Consider the following 20,050-nt stretch of genomic DNA (forward strand, 5'->3'; position numbering starts at 1 on the left):
ACTGGTGCTCTATAAATAAGACACAATGTAATATGTACCTTGTGTTCTTGACCACTAGACAGCTGTATAAATGAATGATGTGAAGCATGTATGGCAAGGCTTAGGCACCAGTGATTACCATTACGCAGAATTCCCTGACTTTTGTGAAATTAGGCCACAAACAATTTTTTCTTTATGTAATTTGTAGTAAATTTTTAAATATTATAAAAACCAAGACAGATAAAGTAGGTATCTGAATGGAGGTAATGGCCACACACTTCAAAACTTTTTGGACATTTACACACACAGCTACGTAATGGTGTGATAGACATGTTTTAGCAGCATTCATTCAGAAACTTCCTTCTACTCACAGGTGACAAAGCCAAAGGAAGGTATGCAGGGCATCCTAAATGAGTGTTGATAAAACTTTGCCATCATGTTTCTCTATATGCCATCTCTTTTACCAAAGTTCAATAATACAAACACTTGAGGTTTTTAAAAATGTCACTAGGACTATTTTTTGTAGCCCTCCACCTAATGTCAAGTTTCTTAATTACTGAGTGAGAACTGCACAGATCTTAGGGAAACCCATAAAAGCCTTTAAATATTAATTTGTTTACATTTACTATATATGCCATGACTTTAAAATACAGTCATTGCAGGACATTTCTGGGCTAGAAATAAGAACCAGGTTCAATGGGAAGATGGGAAAATGTTCCCTTTCCCAGCTCTATAGGACTGCGAGATTACTATCTTTAAAGTCTGACATTTTTATATCCAGTTAAGGAGATACTTGGGCAGGACTAGCTGCTTCAGCATCAGTTTTTCTTCTGCAAAATGGAAGTCTGCCTAACAGTTTGCAATGAAATAGCTGCACACAAGTCCCAGCTGCTTTAATTAAAGTTGAAATTCGTGCAATTTTGATGTTTATGAAATACTGTCAAATGCCAATGCCTTGCCATGTTCTATGGGGATAATATTTTGACAGACAACCACACAAGGAAGTCAGTTGTATTTCTGTATTATATATTTTTAGTACAGAAGTGGACTTTTGGGCTGTATCCTAATGCATTTACTTTTACGATTTAAATTATAATTTAAATTTTAGACAAAGTTAATAAAAGAGGGAACACTGTAAAATATAGAAGTGGCTCATATTTAGACCAAAGGAATTAATCATGGAAATTACTTTTTTCTTTTTCTACTTCCATAACTTTCTTCTTCCACTCATCAAATGTTGGAATGTCTCCTGGGTCCTTTGGGGTTATTACTGATGTAGGGTCAATTTCTCCTGCTTTTTTATAGTCCTTCTGCAAAAAAAAATATCAAGCAATATACAGGATTCAGGTTTTTAAGACAGCCAACATTAAATCAAGAAAATACAATGAAGAACTACAGTGCTTTTTAAAAACCAAACAGATTCCAAATCAACAGAATATTAAATGGGCAAGGTGGATGAGTTAATATCTTTTATTGGACCAATTTCTGTTGATAAGAGCTTTTGAGCTTACAAAGGGCTTCTCTGCAGGTCTGGGAAGAGGAGCTCTTTAAGAGCATAAGAACAGCCATATTTACTCCTGAGGGCATTCTGCGCCAAACAATTAAAAATTCTGCACACAGTATTTTAAAATTCTGCATGCCAGGTGTACTAGGTGTGGGCAGGCAGGCTCAACAAGGCAGGATCCAAGTGTGGAAGGGCTTAGTGTGGAGGGCTCCAGGTGCAGGTTCAGAGGGTTCTGTGTGGGGCAATCTGGATGCGAGCGGCTCAGTGGGGGATCCGGGTGCAGAGGGGATCTGGATGCACAGAGGCTTGTGGGGAGGTACTGGGTGCAACAGTAATGGGACTCTGCAGGGCGAACCAGGTGAAGGTGGTTGGGGCTCAGTGCGGGGATGGGATAGAGCGTGGCAGGGGGGTCTGGATATGGGAAGCTCAGAGGGGGGAGGGTCCAGATGCTGCGGGAGGGGGGGCTCAGTGTGTTGAGGAACCAGGTGCAGCTGGTTGGGGCTTGGTAGGGTGGGGATCCGGGTGCCTCACTGGGGTGTTCCAGGTGCAGGGGGAGTGGGGCTCAGCGGGGGGGTGAAATGAGGCTCAGCGGGAGGATCTGGGTATGAGGGGGATCTGGATGCACGGCGCTTGGGTGGATGGGGGAGCAGCATCCTGTACAGTGATCCCTCCTCCTGCAGCTGAGGAGCCATGCGTGCAGGAAGTGGGGAGGGGGGGGGAAATGGGGAGGCTTTGCCTACAGCTGGGGGAGAAATCTGGAGGTAGGTCTGACCCATCCCCAGATGCCGTGCAGGGCAAGAGGAAGTCCCGTCCTCCCCAGCCCAGCCAGGACTAGCAGCTGAGGGTTGTATGACCCCTCTTGTGGCTTCCTTTTGCTTTCCCATCAAAGTAATTTTTCTGCGGGGAAGCAAATAAATCTGCGGTGGACATAAATTCGGCGCATGTGCAATGGTGCAGAATTCCCCCAGGAGTACATATTGGGTCAGACCAAAGGTCCATCTTGCCCAGTATCCTGTCTTCAGACAGTGGCCAATGCCAGGTGCTTTAGAGGGAATGAACCGAATAGGTAATCAAATGATCTTTGTAAATATCCCAGCTAAATACAAGGTAGAACAGACCGTTCAGCATAAGTAGTTAACACATTCAAGGTGAAGTGGCCAGTTAACACCTCTCCAGTCATAGGGGGGGGAAAAAGCTGGAGGGAATGTTAAGTGGGGTTATAGATTGTGGTGATAAACCATAAATCCAGTCCATGATTTTTAGTACCTAGCAAAGTTTTGAATTTAAGCTCCCAGGTCTGTCTTTTGAAGCTATTGTGAAGTTTTCCTTTGAGGAGGAGAACTGAGAGGTCAGACAGATGGATCACTTTATTCACCCATGGGTGATAAAGTGTTTGTCTTATTTTTCTATGAGAGTGTAACAATTGACTTGTTTCACACACAGTTATTGGGTCATTTTGTGCACTGAATGAGGTACCCCACATGTTGTAACAGACATATGTGGGACCCATAGTCTATTTAAACCCCTGGGAGACCCCTCCATTTTTGTCTTCAGCTGGCTAAAGAGAGAGCCTCTCCACCCCCCAGGATACTTGAAAGAAACTTGAACAAAAGGACAGTGTACAAGGGGTGTGAGTGATTGCTGGACCCAGGCTAAAAGGAGATTAGTCTGTAAAAGGGAGCATTCTGGAACTGGTGAGGATCTTATCTGTATTCAGTTTGATTAGACATAGATTTGCGCATTTTATTTTATTTTGCTTGGTGACTTACTTTGTTCTGTCTGTTACTACTTGGAACCACTTAAATCCTACTTTCTGTATTTAATAAAAATCACTTTTTACTTATTAATTGACTCAGAGTATGTATTAATACCCAGCGGAGCAAACAGCCATGCATTCTCTCTATCAGTGTTACAGAGGTCGAACAATTTATGAGTTTACCATGCATAAGCTTTATACAGGGTAAAACGGATTTATTTGGGTTTAGACCCCATTGGGAGTTGGGCATCTGGGTGTTAAAGACAAGAACACTTCTGTTAGCTGCTTTCAGTGAAGCCTGCAGCTTTGGGGGCAAGTAATTCAGACCCTGGGTCTTGGTTGGAGCAGACGGGTGTGTCTGGCTCTGCAAGACAGGGTGCTGGAGTCCTGAGCTGGCAGGGAAAGCAGGGGTAGAAGTGGTCTTGGCACATCGGGTGGCAGCTCCCAAGGGGGTTTCTGTAATCAAACCCGTCACACATGGATCTTGAAAAGTGTATTATGGAGATATGGATTATAGCAGAAGGAAAATATTTCTGCAGGTTGTGCATCTGTTCTGGCAGGGTCTGGTGCCACTTTGAGTTGGTGTGTCCTGGTCTGTGGGGAGCTTGCTTCTGGTGATGAGCTTGGAGAGGCTGGAGGGTTATTTGAAGGCCAGAAGAGGGGGTTCAGAAAAGATCTTCCAGGATGGGGTCCCCATCAAAAATGGGTTGCAGTTTATGATACCCTGTAAGTGTTCCAGTGTGTGGTAGGTGACAGCTAGAGGTATATAGTCAGAGGAGGTTTTTATTTCTGTATTGAAGCAGATTCTCTCAGGGTATTTGGGTGGCCTGTTCCATGATGCAATCTACTTCTCTGTTGGAATGTCCTTGTTCAGTGAAGACGGTTTTAAGTGTGAAGTTATATATTCCACACTTTCACCTTGAAGCATATTCTGTAGTATCTGAATGCCTGGCTGTAGATAGCAGATTTCTTGATCTGTTTGAGGTGGCTACTGGATCTATGAAGGCAGAGGTGGTGATCTGTGGATTTCTCATATATAGTAGTCTGGAGGGTTTCATTGTTGAAGCGGATTGTGGTGTCCAGGAAGTTGATGCTAGTGTGGGAGTGTTCTACAGAAAGTTTAATGGCTGGATCATGGTGGTTGAAGTTTGAGGGAATTTAGATCATCTGTCCAGAGGATGAAAACATCATTGATATATGTGAAGTATATCATTGATTTTGTGGTGCATTTTTCCAGAAATAATTCTTCAAGGTGACCCATGAAGATGTTGACACATTGGGGAGCCATCCTAGTACCTGGTGCTGTTCCCATGGTTTGGGCAAAGTGTTTGTTGTTGAATGTAAAACTGTTGCAGGTGAGGATGAAAATGAGTGAATTTGGCGATGTGCTGGAGGTGGATATCTGAGGGTTGTCCATTATCTTGTAAAAATCTGAGGAAGGCAGCTATGCCATCGTTGTGAGGTATGCTGGTGTATAGGGAGGTGACATCCATGGTGCAAAGGACAGTGTTCTGAGGGAGGTTGTTAATGTTGTGGAGTTTCTGGAAGAATCAGTTGTGTCATAGAGGAAAGTTGCCCTTTGTGTGGTGAATAGTCTGAGGATGGTTTCTATGGGTCTGCCTGGATTCCCTGGTTTGTGTATCTTGGGAACATGTAAAAGGTGTCTGGGTTGGATTTGTGGAGGATGAAGTTGTAGAGTTTCTCTTGGAGTGGTTTGGGGAAGGATTTCATGATATCCTCAATTTCCTGGGTAAATTGTGGTGTGCGGTCTTCTTTGAATTCTTTGTAGTAGGTGGTGTCGGACAGATGTCACTTGGCCTCGTTAACATAATCATGGTTGAGGACTACGATGATGCCTCCTTTGTCTGTTCATTTGATTGCTATTTGGTGGCTGGATTTCAGGGTCTGTATAGCTGTCCTCTCGGCAGTGGAGAGATTGTGGTGGATGTGATGTTTGTTAAGGATTTCACAGTCAATTTTTTTCCTTAAGCAACACAATGATCAAGAGTGTGATTTTGTCTTCTCTGTGATGTCCAGTCAGATAATTCTTTTTTCTTATGACTGTCAGTCGGGACATGGTAATTGTGGGTGGTGTTGCCACTGTTGTGAAAAAATTCTTTGAGGCAAAAGTCAGTGGAAGAACTCTTATAGTTCTCCCCATGTTTAGTATGGTATCAGGTTCTGTGGCATCGCAGAAGTTCAGTCCCTTGGAGTGTACAGATAGTTCAGCTCTGGTTAGAGATAATCTTCATAAATTCATGATGTTGGGGTGTTGTGTAGTGCCCATGTGGCAGGTCCTCGTGCCATGGTTTCTCCCAGAAACGGCATTGTGTGGGCTGTGGAATTGTAGCCGAGTCCACTTTTTGTGTTGGATGGCTGTCAGGGTTTTTTTTTTTTTAAATAGTTGTTTTGGTTTTCTTGCATTATTTCCAAGTAAGTTTTGTGACTTTTTCTCTTCCAACAGTATCTGCCCATTTTACTTAGAAGAATGGGGCAGTACAGGGAAGAGAAACCATTTTTTTTTTTTAATATTGAAAAAAAAGTGCTTTTTCTGCTGCAAATAAAATTTGTTTTTTCCCTTTACTGTTCTCCCCACTATGAGATACAAGATCCTCGTTTGCCACCGTCCTGGGCAGCTTTCTACAATTTTTTTAGATTTGAATCATCAGTCCTTCGTCCTCTGTGATGAAGGAACTTGGCAAGATCATTCAATGACCTAACTAGTGAAATCACATCACACAAGGCAGTAATCTGAACTACAGCTCAATCCCCCAAATGAAGGGAATACTAATTCTTAAAGCAAAGAGGGAAATGAAAACCTGATACTTAAAACTGAAAAAAAGCAAGAGGGGAAATGAGTTTTTGAAGAAATCTTTGAGGCAATATACATATCAAAAGGAGAGGAAAAGGCAAAAAGATAATTTTGCAATTTAAACACAACTCCTGGATAGTTCCTTAATTGTGTGTGTCCTGGCAGAATATTTCAAGTTATATTACATACCTCCCTTTTCAAGTTATCTGAAGCATTCAAAGCAGATTTCGCCTTCTCTGGTCCATTTTCAGTTGCTGCAACCTTTGACTCAAAGTCAGATTTAGTCATCTTTCCCTTGCCATGTGAAGAAGAGATGTTCTCTATATGCTGACCCACAAGGCTGAAAAATACACAAGAATATTAGAAGCTATAACGAACACATTAAGCAGTTTTATAATCTTCATAACACTACATTTAATATACTACATATGAACTTGTACACAAACAACGGATACAGAAGCAAGCAGAGCAGGTGAATGACCATGTTGCAAAGCCAGCATAGCAAAACACATTGAAGTTATTTTAGGCTCACAACACTCACCTCTCTGGTGGACTGACAAAAGAGGAAGGCTCACTCTGAGGGTCAGCCTCAAGTGCCCCAACAATATCACAGTCAGGTTCTGACTGCTCAGCTTCACTAGAGCTGACTACAGGGATATCAGCACGGGAATTTTCTATTGCACTGAAGGGAAAGAAATAACATGCTTTTTACCCTTCTGGTATTAGAAGTACCCTGCTAATCAAAGAGGTAAGTTAATGAAGCTATTTTGATAGAGAAAAAGAGAGAATACATATATAATACAGTACCATGGAAATGTCAGTCATAGATCTTGTAAGTGGATGAAGAGAAATATGTAATGTTATGTCACTATTTTGGAAGTGTATTCTCATATCGCTCACATCAAGGATGATCTATTTCCCATCTATTCCATTTGCCATGGTACAAGTAGCAGCACACAACATGGGTCTTATAGAAGGCCCAGTCGCCAGCTCTCAAAAGTCTCAATTAAGACATCTCATCACTCTTGCTATAGTGAATTTTCCATTACTATTACAAAATAAAGGGGGAAATTGGCTCTTCTGTCCAAACTTTGCTTTGCTTGGGCTGCGGGAAAGGGAGCTGTAACCAGCTCATTTGTGAGATTCTCAGGGTGAGCCTTAACCAACGCAACTTAGAGCTGCCTGACTGGCTAAGTTTCACCACTGGTGTAGGATTCTTCATAGACCGTACATCAGAGGAGGATATGTACAGCTGAACAGAGCACTGTCATGCCTCTTAAGCCAGGAGGGGGTGGCATGAAAAGACACAGGGCCTGGCAGCAGCACATGTGTGCTAGCAGGCCATTCTCCTATACCACGGGAATTCTCTGCTGACCAAATGATGCTGTATTACAGCCCCTTTGTGCCACTGTGTAAAGGGGCCACAACTGGGCTACAGAATCTGTCCTTGTGTCTTGATTATTTCATTTCAGTCTTCAGGAAGAAAACTTGAATTTGCTGGGTCACATAGATCCTAAAGCAACAAAAGGCCATAGCTGCCTTTCATCAGAGATTAAGCAGAAAAAAAAATGGAGAGAGAAGATGGAACAAATGAATTTTTGATTTGTTCCTTTTCTGCCTACATTCATACAGGGTAAGAGTACACAATGGTCTAACACAGGGGTTCTCAAACTGGGGGTCGGGACCCCTCAGGGGGTCGCAAGTTTATTACATGGGAGGTCAAAAGCTGACAGCCTCCACCCCAAACCCCGCTTTTCTTCCAGCATTTATAATGGAGTTAAATATATAAACAAGTGTTTTTAATTTGTAAGGGGGTTGCACCCAGAGGCTTGCTGTGTTAAAGGGGTCACCAGTACAATAGTTTGAGAACCAGTGGTCTATAAGCTATATTCCCGCTAAGGTGTACGCCTGCATTGCCATGCAGGAGACAACCAAGGGCCGCACACAAAATTAGCAGAGCCGTGCAGGTGTGCACACTGCACTCGGGCGTGGCCATAGGCGGGCCTGAAAGATGGCTGCAGGGCAAGACGCCTCTCCCCCAGCCAAGGTGCTGTTGTGGAGAGAGATGGCTGGGGGGAGTCCTCTCTCCCTGCCGCAAACCCAAGGCAGCCTGCACCCGAAACTCCTCATCCCCAGCCCCATCCCAGAGCCCTCCCCCCCTTTACCACAACCCTCTACTCCAGCCCTGAGCCCTCTCCCCCCCACACACAGCGAACCCCTCAGCCCCACTCCTGCCACACATCACCTCCATATTGGTGCACCTAAAATTCATTCCACAATGGATGGGAAAAATTAAAGGGAACATTATCTATAAGGGTGATAAATCAGAACTAAGAAAAGCCTTTGCTCGGCCTCTCATATCTCAGCACTAGCAATCTTCACCTGGGGCAATACAAACCTTGTCTCACTAATATTCTGACACTGGGCTGCAAAATGCTGTCCCCTCCCCTACCCCCTCTCCTCCAAAGCATAACAGCAAGTTAGCAACCTACAGGCTGAATCTTTCAGTTTGCCACCTGGTGCTACTCCTACAACGGAAGCAGCAATAGGAAAAAAAAAAATTAAGGAACTAATTTTGGCACCTTTCAAATGAAAATGCTAAATGGGAGAAAAAACCCATTCAAAAACTTATTCTTGGCCATGCAGCAAAGAGATCTGTCTATCCCTACGAGTACAAAAGGAGACTACTAATTATCTTGTTTAAGAGATTGATTTTACCAGACAGGTTCATTTAGGATTTGTGTTAAATACGAATCCTTAAAACCAGTGGTTATAATTACAAGTTATTCAGTCCATTATATTAATAGCTATTTCCTTTAAATCCCTTTCCGTGGCAGAGCCAGGTGAATCACACCTTTGCATTAAACCTCAAATTCAGATGCCAAGGTGTAAAACCTAACTTGAACGTATTAATATTAAATTGCTCTGCACATTCTTGACCCTACAAGACTGAGAAGATGAATGAACAGAAACAATGTGAATATGAATAATCAGTAATTCAATAAAATATGGTGCAAATATTAACTGAAAAAATCTTAGGGTATACCTTAACTTTATTAGCCACAAATGAGATTTTTTTTTTCCACAGAAGATATACATGTGTAGTTTACATATATGAAAGAGTAGCACGAACACTAAGCACATGTATTTTGTCCTGTTTAGTCATTTACAAATGTAAATTGTTAAAAAAAAATTACTACAAAACATGTGCACATCATTTGTTCACATTGAGTACTAACTGAAATGCAAGTCAGAAAATAAAGAAAGTTTATATAATCAAAATCTCTCATCTTACTCAGATGGCAACTGATTTTTTCTGAAAGGTTTCCAAAAATATTCGTCTTTTGGCAGAGATGAATCATGAGCAGTTTCATGTCCAAAAGGAACAACTTTTAAGTTATTATAGAGTAAAAACAGGAGTTTAGATGGAATGATTCAAGTATGTTTGTGGTGGTTCTAATGTCTCATACTAACAGAAAAGGCAGCTAAACAGGCAGTTCACAACTCAAAGCTCACAACAGCAAAATAAGATAGCTATACAACTTTTTCTTTAACATCTTGGACTATAAAAGTGTTTGCTAAACTTCCATATGTTGTCTATGATTGAACACACTTGTTAAAAGTCATTGCCACTTTAAATAAGTGTCCATATAGAAAGAAATTAAAATAGGTATAAATATTTTTCTTTTGATTAAAAAGGTTTTTAAGTGTAAAGAAACATTCACCTTCTCTGGTCACCCTGTTCCTTCTTCCCTTATTTATTCAGGGAAGCCAATCCAAACCATTTGAAAATCATGAATCAGGACCCATACTATCATTGACTAGCCCGAAAAATGAGGAGAAGATTTTAAAAAACGTTTTAAATTTGCCTTCTTGTTCCAGCCTTTAGGGCTCACTTTTTCCAGCTTTTCCCCAGCCATGAGGGCTAGAAATTTTTTAATGGAAGGTGAAAGTCTCATGAAGTTATATGGCTCCATGAACTAAGGGTTTAAGAAGCCCACTAAGAGTGCGGCCAGCTCTTGTGATTTTTACCATGAGTCTCGAACATCACTGGCATAGAAGAATATCCATGAATGCATCAGGATAAATAGGCCAATTAGGGGACAAAAACTGTAATGGAGGCATTTGTGTTTAGGATAGAGCATATGCTCTGAAACCCCACGAGGGGGGTGGATGTCAGAGCCCGAGCTCCAGCCTGAGCCCCAGTGGCTACACTGCAATTTGTAGTCCCACAGCCCAAATAAATTGACACAGGCTCTGAGACTCAGTGCTGGGGCTTTTTTATTGCAGTGCAGATGTATCCTCAGACTTTAAATAATTTTTTTAACTGGCTACATTTAATGAGTCCAATTTATTCTGATTTTCCTTTAATCTGTCAATTTAATGATAGTGAGTCAGGCTTAATTGGTTCTGTTCTGCCTAAGTACTGCAGCAGAGATTTTCCAGCAAAACGATTAGCTGAGCATTGTTTTAAGATCCTGATGTGTCTGAGGGGAACTTTGCAAGAGAAGTCTAAATTCTTATGCTAGGGGTTGGTCCTCTGTAATTTTACACAACTTGAATTCTATAGTTACCTTCAACTTTTTCTTGTTATTTTCCTGCATGTTGTGTCATCATAAAGGGGGCAGCAGAGTGATGCCTTTGTGTTCCAGAGGTGCCCTTTGAAGAGACTGCTTCAGAGCCACCCAGCCACTGATAACCTAGACTATGATCCACTGGGAGCCTCAGAAGCAGTACAGGCACTGCTGAATTCTTTTAAATGAAGATGTTTTGAGACCCCATTTAAGGGGGGGAAAGTCTCCTGCTGTCAGAGCAGAGAGTTTAGGACAGCCCTGTTGCTGCTGCTGGGAATAACAGAATTCTTAGAGGCTTATCTCCTTAAGGGACAAAGCACAGCCCAGCAGTGAAACAGTTCTGGCAAAGACATGAAAGCCTATTTGTGAGGGCTAGTGGCCTTTAACAGGGAACAGATAAAGACATGTATTTTTCAGATATACTATGCAATGTATATAGAATACAGTTAGGAAGATTACTACTGTGAAAGGAAAAAAATATTTCAGTTCTCAGTATATATCACTAGGTTGATAATCAACATCGACACTTGAGGCAAACAATGCAGGAAAGATGCACTGCAGAAGTGGTACAGTATATTGGAGTAGCCTTGCTATCATAAATCAGTATGTAGCAAAACTAATAAGAGTGTGGTAGGCTGAAGTTTGCATAGTAGCAACAATAGTTTCCCCCATTGTAAATCAATGAGAAAGCTGTTGCCATGGAGATTTTGAAGAACTGATTAAATACTTTCAGGTGGCATTCTCTAACAAAAATATATAGTTATGAGAATGCTATGGTACTCTTGGCAAGCAAAATCCCAACACCTACACAGTATTACAACCAATTCCTCATGCCTAACAATTTAGAAGGGCCACCTATTTGGGGAAATACTACTTATTTGCAATAAAGACCAAAATGGTAACAAAATAAAAAGCTTACTCAGGCTGCGAGACTGGAGAGATCTCTGAGGTAGATGAACTGGAAATGTTTTCAATGCTTGCAGCTATGCTAGAAGAAGCTTCATTTAAGTCTACTGAAGGTAGTGTCTCAACCTGAGGCAGACTTAATTCACCCATTTCTGTAGTCTGTTTAAAATATTAGAAATCAGTGCAAAATTTGAATGACTTCTGATAAGTGAGATGTAATGTACATTTCTCCTGTATTTACATAAAACAGACATCTGAATTACTGATCTCTTCAAAAACCAAATATACACACACACACACACACACACACACACACACACACACACACACACGTACTTGAGAATCTGACACCATAAAGCAGGGGTAGGTAACCTATGGCACGCATGCCAAAGGGGGCACGCGAGCTGATTTTCAGTGGCACTCACACTGCCCGGGTCCTGGCCACCGGTCCGGGGGGGCTCTGCATTTTAATTTAATTTCAAATGAAGCTTCTTAAACATTTTAAAAACCTTATTTACTTTACATACAACATTCATTTAGTTATGTATTATAGACTTATAGAAAGAGACCTTCTAAAAACGTTAAAATGTATTACTGGCACGCGAAACCTTAAATTAGAGTGAATAAATGAAGACTCGGCACACCACTTCTGAAAGGTTGCCGACCCCTGCCATAAAGGAACATTGCATGCTTTCATTCATAAGCAACATACATGTTACTAAATGCTACTTTGGGACATATTTGCAATTTTTGTTTTGTACCCAACAATACAATTAGAAAATTTTTCCTAATAATGCTCTATTTCTAAAAAATTTAATACATTTCACCAAAACAAGAATTTATACCACTTTGTTTACACCAATAATGCCATTACAAAATAAATAAATGTTTAAGCAATTGAATTTAATTATATTGGAACAGGAATATGTTTGAGGTCTCACATTAAGTGCAAAAATAATTTATACTACCTAAAGCTTTCATCCCAAGGTTTCAACACATATTACAAACATTAACCTTGACAACATCCCAGTTGAGATGCAAGTATTTTAGCCACATTTTTCATACAGGAAAACAAACAAAATGAGGTTCAAATAAATAGCTTTCCATTGGTTTTAACTCCTAGTCCTTTAGCTACCCAATCACATTGACTACACCATGCAAAACTATAAACTGTAAAATACATTTGTAGGTGTGCATGCGGTAAGTGCAAAACAGACCAGAGTATTTCCTTCAGGAATAGATAGTACTCTTAACCAAGCGCCCCTACTCATCAATTGGATTAGCTTGAGTCATTACTCTAAACACAAAGAGGCTGGGAAGGATTTATGATGGAATTATATCTATAACCTGGAACGCAGAGTTAAATATTTTAGTATACTTTGTCTTTTGACCCCTAGAAAGTATGAGGTATGTTTCAACAGAAATCAAATAACTTCTCTCTAAACTGTAATTTTTATACAAAGTTCTCAAAGTACTTTATTACACACAATCCTGCACTCTCCACTGAAATGCAGCCACCTGAAAGATGGAATGTAAAAGCTGTTTAGAAAATGAAGAATACTGCATCTAATTGAAAGTGCAGAGGGAATTTAGGTAGGCAGAAAGTACTACAGATTCATAGATTTCAAGGCCAGAAGGGATCAGCACAATCATCTAGTCTGAGCTGCTACATAACACAGGCAATAGAATATCACCAAGTGACTCCTGTTTCTAGCCAAACAAGTAGTTATGTGCTTGAGCATCTTTTAGAAAGACATCCAATCTTGATTTAAAAGCTTCTAGTGATGGAGAATCCACCACATCCTTGGTAAGTTGTGCAACAGTCAATTACCCTCACTGTTAATTATACATGCTGGACTTTAATAAAATGTGTTGGTCCTTGTTTTTTTCTCCCATCTGAAAAATGACACCTCCAGCAGCTCTGTGCCCAATATCTCCATGCAAGTAAAATACAATATAAGTAGTTATAAAACCTCTACACACAAATGAAAAGCTCAAAGCCATAAAATGTTTGAAAAATGCACCAAATGACAAACGAATGAAAAAAGCTTGCCTGGTCATCTTTTGTGCAGTCATCAAGTAAATCAGTTTCTCCAGGATAACTGTGTATATTTGAGTCCACATGTAATAAAGACTCTGTTCCAATGGGTCTGCCTGTTTCCTCCTAGTACATTATAAAGTAAAAAAAACAATTGGATAATAAATATTCATACCATGCTTGAATTTAATCAATTTAATTCTACTAAAAACACTTTCCCACTATTGGTCTTGAGACAAACCTTGGAGTATTTTACCTTTCTATACCTGAATTCTAGATCCAACAAAAGAAAACAAGCTGAGTTATGGAACATCCAGAGACATGTCTTACACGCTAATGTATATAAACTAAATGCTCTTAAATCCTTGTCTGTACAAGAAAAGTCACACCAGTTTAAATCATTTTAGTTCAATTAAGGGGTTTACACTAAAAAACACAAACCAATTTAACATTTCCTTAAGGCCTGGTCTACACTTAAGATTTAGGTTGATATAGCTACAGCACTCAGAGGTGTGAAAAATTCACATCTGAGCACTGTAACCATGCCAACCTAATCCTGGTGTAGATGCAGCCAGGCTGACAGAAAAATGCTTCTGTTGATCTAGCTACCAACACTTAGGGAGGTGGTGTTTCTACAGTGATGGAAAAACCCCATTTGCTGCTGTAGGCTACATTTACACTATGGAGTTATGCTGGCACAGCTATGGTGCCATAGACATGCCACTATAATGTGGCCTAAATCTGTTTAGCTTAATTTGACACAAGATAAACAGATTTAAGAAACTGTTAAGACTGCTTAAGTGTGTCTGTTAGGGATTTGTGTCAGTTCAACTAGATAGATTTAAACTGGTACAACCTCTCATACAGAAAATAATTTAGAGACTATATATGCGGGAAGTTACACTCTTGGCTGGATCGGTGAACCATATCTGAGAAATTGTTTACCTATAGTTGCAGTTCTTTGAAATATAGTCTGTACATATTCACAAGCTTGGGAAATGCATGCCCCTCATTGTATAAGACCCATTTGAAAAATCAGTGATTCTGAAGGCTAAACGTGCTAAATGTCTGAATACACAAGGAGAAGCAAGGCTATATAATGAACTGTAGCTCCTAACTAACCCTCAGCTGGTTAAGACAGACTCCAGAAAAGGAGGAAAATAAGTATGGATCTGCATATGAAATTAATCTTGCACACTTTCAGGTAAGTGACCTCTCTCAAGTATTAGCCACTCAGATCCCCACTCCTGAAAGATTAACTAGCAGAAATTCCTCTAAAAGGAGGGCTAGTCAAACACTGCAAGATTGCCCTCCTGAATTGAGGAGTTCTGAAGACCCAGTCAAGAGTAATGTGCTAAAGAATCAACAGCTCTAAATTACATCTTCACACACACACACACACACACACACACAGTAATTTCTTAAACAAGCTACAAAAGATACTTTGGATCTGGTGGAATGAGTTTAATCTCTAGGTTTAAATTTTAGACATCTGCTTCTGAAACAAATAAGCATCCTAATGAGGGGGAAGGTGGTTATCAGAAAAATCAGTACAAAGTGTACAAGGGTGGTTTCACAAACTCAAGCCCCACTACAGATCACTTGGCTTCTTCTTTGAGTGATGTGGGCATATTACATTAGCCATAAAATCAAACTGGGGTATGAAAGATTAGTAACAAGTCCCATTTTTTATGACTGTGTAGTTTTGCTCATTTTAAAATTGATCTTGTATTCTTCCAGCTCAGGTCATCAGAACTGCAGGATTGTGCACAGGGTGGATAAAAATCAATGATTTAAAAAACAGATTTTTTTTATTTAAATCGGATTTTTTTTGATAAAATGCTTTTTGAGGAAAAAATCTAAAGATAGTTTTAATTAAGATCCATGATGAGATATCTTTGAGCTGTAATGTAATAGTGATTATAAATTTTAATTCTATAGTATGAGACAATATATTCATGTAATGTTTAAGAAAAGTTTTGTAAATGAGTTCCAATAGTTCATGGATTAGGGACCCAATTTTATGGGGTTCCACAGGCTTCTGTATAGATTTAGGTTAATCTTTCTATCTACCCAGTGGGACTCAGTGCTCAGGCTAGAAGATACCATCAGAGATGCTTAGTTTTGCAGTTTTCAAACTGTAGATGTGTGCCTCCAGGGATAACATGCTTGTTAACAGCAAAAATAAATAAATAAATAAATACATACATACATATGTAGAGGTGAGAAATAACAGACCTCAATTCTAATGTCCCTCTTAATTTGTGTACACAGAGTCAATCCCTTACCTCTCTCTAAAAGTGCAAAGTTTCAAAAAGTTCAATGAATAGAAAATGGCTGGGGGCGGAATAGATCTGGACAAGGAGAAGAAGTCTGGAGATAAATGAGAGAAGTGAGGGACATATGCTTGTTTTGTTAAAATATTATATGTTTGCTGTTGAAGAAAAAAATCCAGAATACTTAACGTTGTTGTTTTAGTTAAATAAGACAATTTAAATGTTGTCTGGTGATGTTCTCCTCCTAATACGTCATGGCAAGAAAATCCTCCAAATATTAATGATTAACCTGTTGAATTGGAGATAGTTCACCTCCCAATGACTTCATAAATATCTGCTTCAATTACCTTTGGTAAATGAAATAACCAAACAATCATTCATTTTCTGATATAGCTGTAAAACTAATCTGAAATGTTTTCAAAATAAATCACTGTTTAAAAATGTATAGTGTGTACCTTCTAAAAATGAAATCTACATCTATCTGTGATTTGTGAAGACTAGGTATTAAGGTTATAACAACCAACAAGAATGCACTTATGTAGAAAACCGAGTCTTCCTGACTAGTGATTTAAATCATGATTTAAATCAAATCCACCCTGATTGTGCATCACTTAGAGCACAAGCTGGCAAAACTACAGTGAGCCTGGACATTGCATGATCTAAGAGACAGGGACATGGTGGAAGTTAAAGTAGATTTTCTAGATGACTAGACCCTAGCACCTTAGCTAATTGGAGCATTCAGTACATATTTTTTAAATCACTGATTGAGAACCAATCTTAAAATGAGGACCACCACTAGCTTTGCAATTAGTCATGTGATATCAAGCCCATCTACTGAAAAAAATATGCAAATCTCCACTGTACCTTTTCCTGGATGTTCTCATCCTCATTTGACAGGGCATAATTATCTGGAGAGTACTGCAATGTAGATGATGGGTTCTCTTTACAAAAAACATGCCAGCTGGGAAGCCTGTTAAACAAAACACAGACAAAACAGGAACTAAAAATCTAAGTCTCACTTTACATACATAAATACACAGATTATTTTTGTTTGTTCCTATAAAATACCTGGATATATTTAAAAAAAACAAAAACAAACAAAAAAACACCGCACACACAAAAAAGAACACACCACTTTTGTTAGGTTACTGATGATCCTTTGCAAGCAGTGCTTGGAATCTCACTTCAGTTTTAAGAACTAATCTCATAGCATGATGGACTGGGAAGTTAGCTCTGAAATACACTCAGACTTTTTACTGACTGATTTGTAAATTAAGAAGTGGAGTCAATAGACCAAAATCCACTCATTTCTTGTGCAGTGCCATCAGTGTGCTTAGTGGCTCAGGGTGTTCTATTCCTCTTAGAAGTGTACAATACTTGGGCACCTACAATATTACATTCTAAACTAGACTGACAATAGTCAAAGTCTAAGTTCCCCCAAGCCATTGGCCCATCGGGCTAAAACAGTTAATTTCATAGCCAACAGTACACAAGGGAGTGATGTGGCGAGCATCATGTCCGACCACCTTTGACTGCCCTAACCCAATGGATCAGATATCCACTCTGCAGTTGGGTAAACTGGAGGTGGCTTTTCAGTATGAGATCGAGTGAGATTTGAACCCATGACCTTCAGGATTGTAGTCAAACGATGTGGCATTGACAGATGCAATCTCATAGTAGTACAGAGTACTGGCCTGAACAGAACATGCAGAATTTTTTTGATCAAGAGATAAAAAGCCTCTCGTCAGAAAGTTCAGATTTTTTGATAAGTAGTTTTCAAAAGAACATTTTAGTTTCTTATCTGTAACTTACTTTGTCAAAATGGTAAATCCAGTGATTATGGGCACTGTGCAGTAGGGAACTCCTACACACCTGACTATAAAGGCATCTGATATTTAAAAAAAAAAAAAAAACGAACAGGAGTACTTGTGGCACCTTAGAGACTAACACATTTATTTGAGCATAAGCTTTTGTGGGCTACAGCCCACTTCTTCGGATGCATCGGATTCTTCGGCTGTAGCCCACGAAAGCTTATGCTCAGATAAATTTGTTAGTCTCTAAGGTGCCACAAGTACTCCTGTTCTTTTTGTTGATACAGACTAACACAGCTGCTATTCTAAAACCTGATATTTTTTAATACTTCACAGAAAAAAAACTCCCTTAGCACACCAACTGAATGAAATAACAGCCTAAGGAGATGCCTCCAGAGCTGAACACCGGAAAACAAAAAGCACAGAATGGAAGTTGACAAGATACTGACTAGCTATCATTAAAAGGATACACTCCTCTCTAAAATTTGAAATTTCTTTACCTTTTAGTCACAGGTCAGAAACTGAAGTTTTCCTATGCACAGATCAACTGACAATACATACCCTTGGGCAGTAGCAAACACTAATGATCAATAAAGAGGATAACTACCATACATAAAAACAGGCTCTGTTGTCCCACACAAACTGAAAATATAAATAAAGTATATATTGTAAGTTTAGAGCAAACTGAAGGATGCTAACAAAGCTCTGTCAGGTAAAGAAAAGCCCAAGCTTTATAGAGCTTAGTGAACCAATATATGGTAAACCAGATAGTGGCTTCACATATGTGCTTGTATAAGGCTTTTGGGGGGCGGGGGGGTTTGGTTCATGAGGGAGTTGCACCTTCGGCTCCTACAGGAGGAATTTTGTTAGTTGACGATATGCTCAATAGCTGTTCTGATCCAAGTAGATAGAGAAAATTTGATGAGCCCTTTGTGCTATATCTTCTAGATGTATAAATGCAAATTTCCCTTTAACATGCTTGGTACAGAAAGATATTTAGGCTTGGATACCAAAAGGTAGATGATATGATTTGGTTTACATAAAATTCTATATTTGAGGGACAAGCTCAGGAGCTAGATGGAGAACCTATTAGCTCAGAAAGAATTGAGGCACTCAAAGGTGAAGGTGGCTATATAAATGCCTAAACAGAGTGAAAAATGTTCTGAAGTGGTAGTGGGAATGAGAGCTGCCTGGAAACCAAGCTGGGCCTACAAGCCATATGTAATGAGAGCTCAGTTTCCATGTTATAATAGAAATTTCTTTTTAAAAGTTGGCTAACATTGTTTCAAATGATTTTTTAAAAATAGCACTTTTTAGAACAATATTAGTTTTATTAAACAGTTTATACTCCCAATGTGGCAATTAATTCTACAGACAGATAAAGAATAAGTCTACAAAATATGTAATTAGTTTTCTATTTGCTGCCCTCAATTTCATTGAATTCCTCCCCCTTATTCTTGTGGTGAGAGGGAGAGAATGGAAGATCACTTTTAGCTCCTCTATTCTATTCATTATTGTAAGGTGAGCAGCAAGTGATCCCTATATTTAGGTTGCCTAACACTTTCAATTATAAAAGATTTTTGTGATCTTTGACAAACTTCACACCTCTACTGTTTGTAGCAGATCTTTGATATTTGGCAGGGAAAATGCCCTGGTACCACAGAAGTGGCTTTTCTTTGACTTATTGAAATTTTGTTTTTTGCTGTGACAGAAACTGCTAACATCACTATCACTTTTCTTCCCCTTGCACTCCTAAAGAAAATGTTTGTCTATTATTCTGATACAGTGCCTTCTAAGGCCAGGCTCACCTTACTGCTAAAGCAGTAGCAGATATAGTACTGGCAAACTTGTGGAAGCTGCCATAGTATGTGTGTGTGCATGGTGGGAGAGAGGGAGAACTGGGCCAGGTTAGAATCTCGCACCCAATCACATCCAAAACCCAGCAGTCTGTTCGCACCACCACACTTCTGGGAATAACCTTCCCCTCCTGCCAGCTAATGCAGTTAGTTCTTTTGCTCAAACTGTGGTAATCTGCACTGCAGAGATGAAGGTTCAGGATTCAAACTCTGCTTATGATGCGTTAACAGGGGGTTGTGACATTTGCACAGAACAGTTTGTTTTGTCCTATAAAAAAGGAAGTTGCATACAAAAACGTTAAGTTTTTTAAACTGCAAAGTCAAAAGATAGGAAATGCAAGATTTACAGTTGCCCACACAAACTTTGTTCTGACTCCTTATGTACATAAAATTATAATACAGGCTTAATTACACAATCATATTCTTTCCACAGGACCCTTGCCTCATTCTAGGCACCGGATCAATATGCAAGGGAGAAGAATTAAGGTTGCACTGTACATCTGGCATTTCCTAACCTGTTTAAAACAATCTGAAGTTG

At 39.6% G+C, this 20,050-nt stretch overlaps 1 protein-coding gene across 1 annotated transcript in view; it reads right to left on the reverse strand.

Annotated features, from left to right (window-relative positions):
* Positions 1–20,050, reverse strand: part of LOC113407273 (SUN domain-containing ossification factor-like) — a 76,185-nt gene that overhangs the window by 34,623 nt on the left and 21,512 nt on the right. The window contains exons 2-7 of the mRNA XM_026655590.1: positions 16,710–16,815; positions 13,585–13,695; positions 11,545–11,690; positions 6,593–6,733; positions 6,241–6,391; positions 1,169–1,289 (exon numbers count right to left, since the gene is read on the reverse strand). Coding sequence (XP_026511375.1) covers positions 1,169–1,289; positions 6,241–6,391; positions 6,593–6,733; positions 11,545–11,690; positions 13,585–13,695; positions 16,710–16,815 — 776 coding nt within the window. The remainder of the gene's footprint in view (positions 1–1,168; positions 1,290–6,240; positions 6,392–6,592; positions 6,734–11,544; positions 11,691–13,584; positions 13,696–16,709; positions 16,816–20,050) is intronic.

Source organism: Terrapene carolina, unplaced genomic scaffold (assembly GCF_002925995.2).
Source record: "Terrapene carolina triunguis isolate 2854851 unplaced genomic scaffold, T_m_triunguis-2.0 Scaffold210, whole genome shotgun sequence".
NCBI classification, from domain to species: Eukaryota; Metazoa; Chordata; order Testudines; family Emydidae; genus Terrapene; species Terrapene triunguis.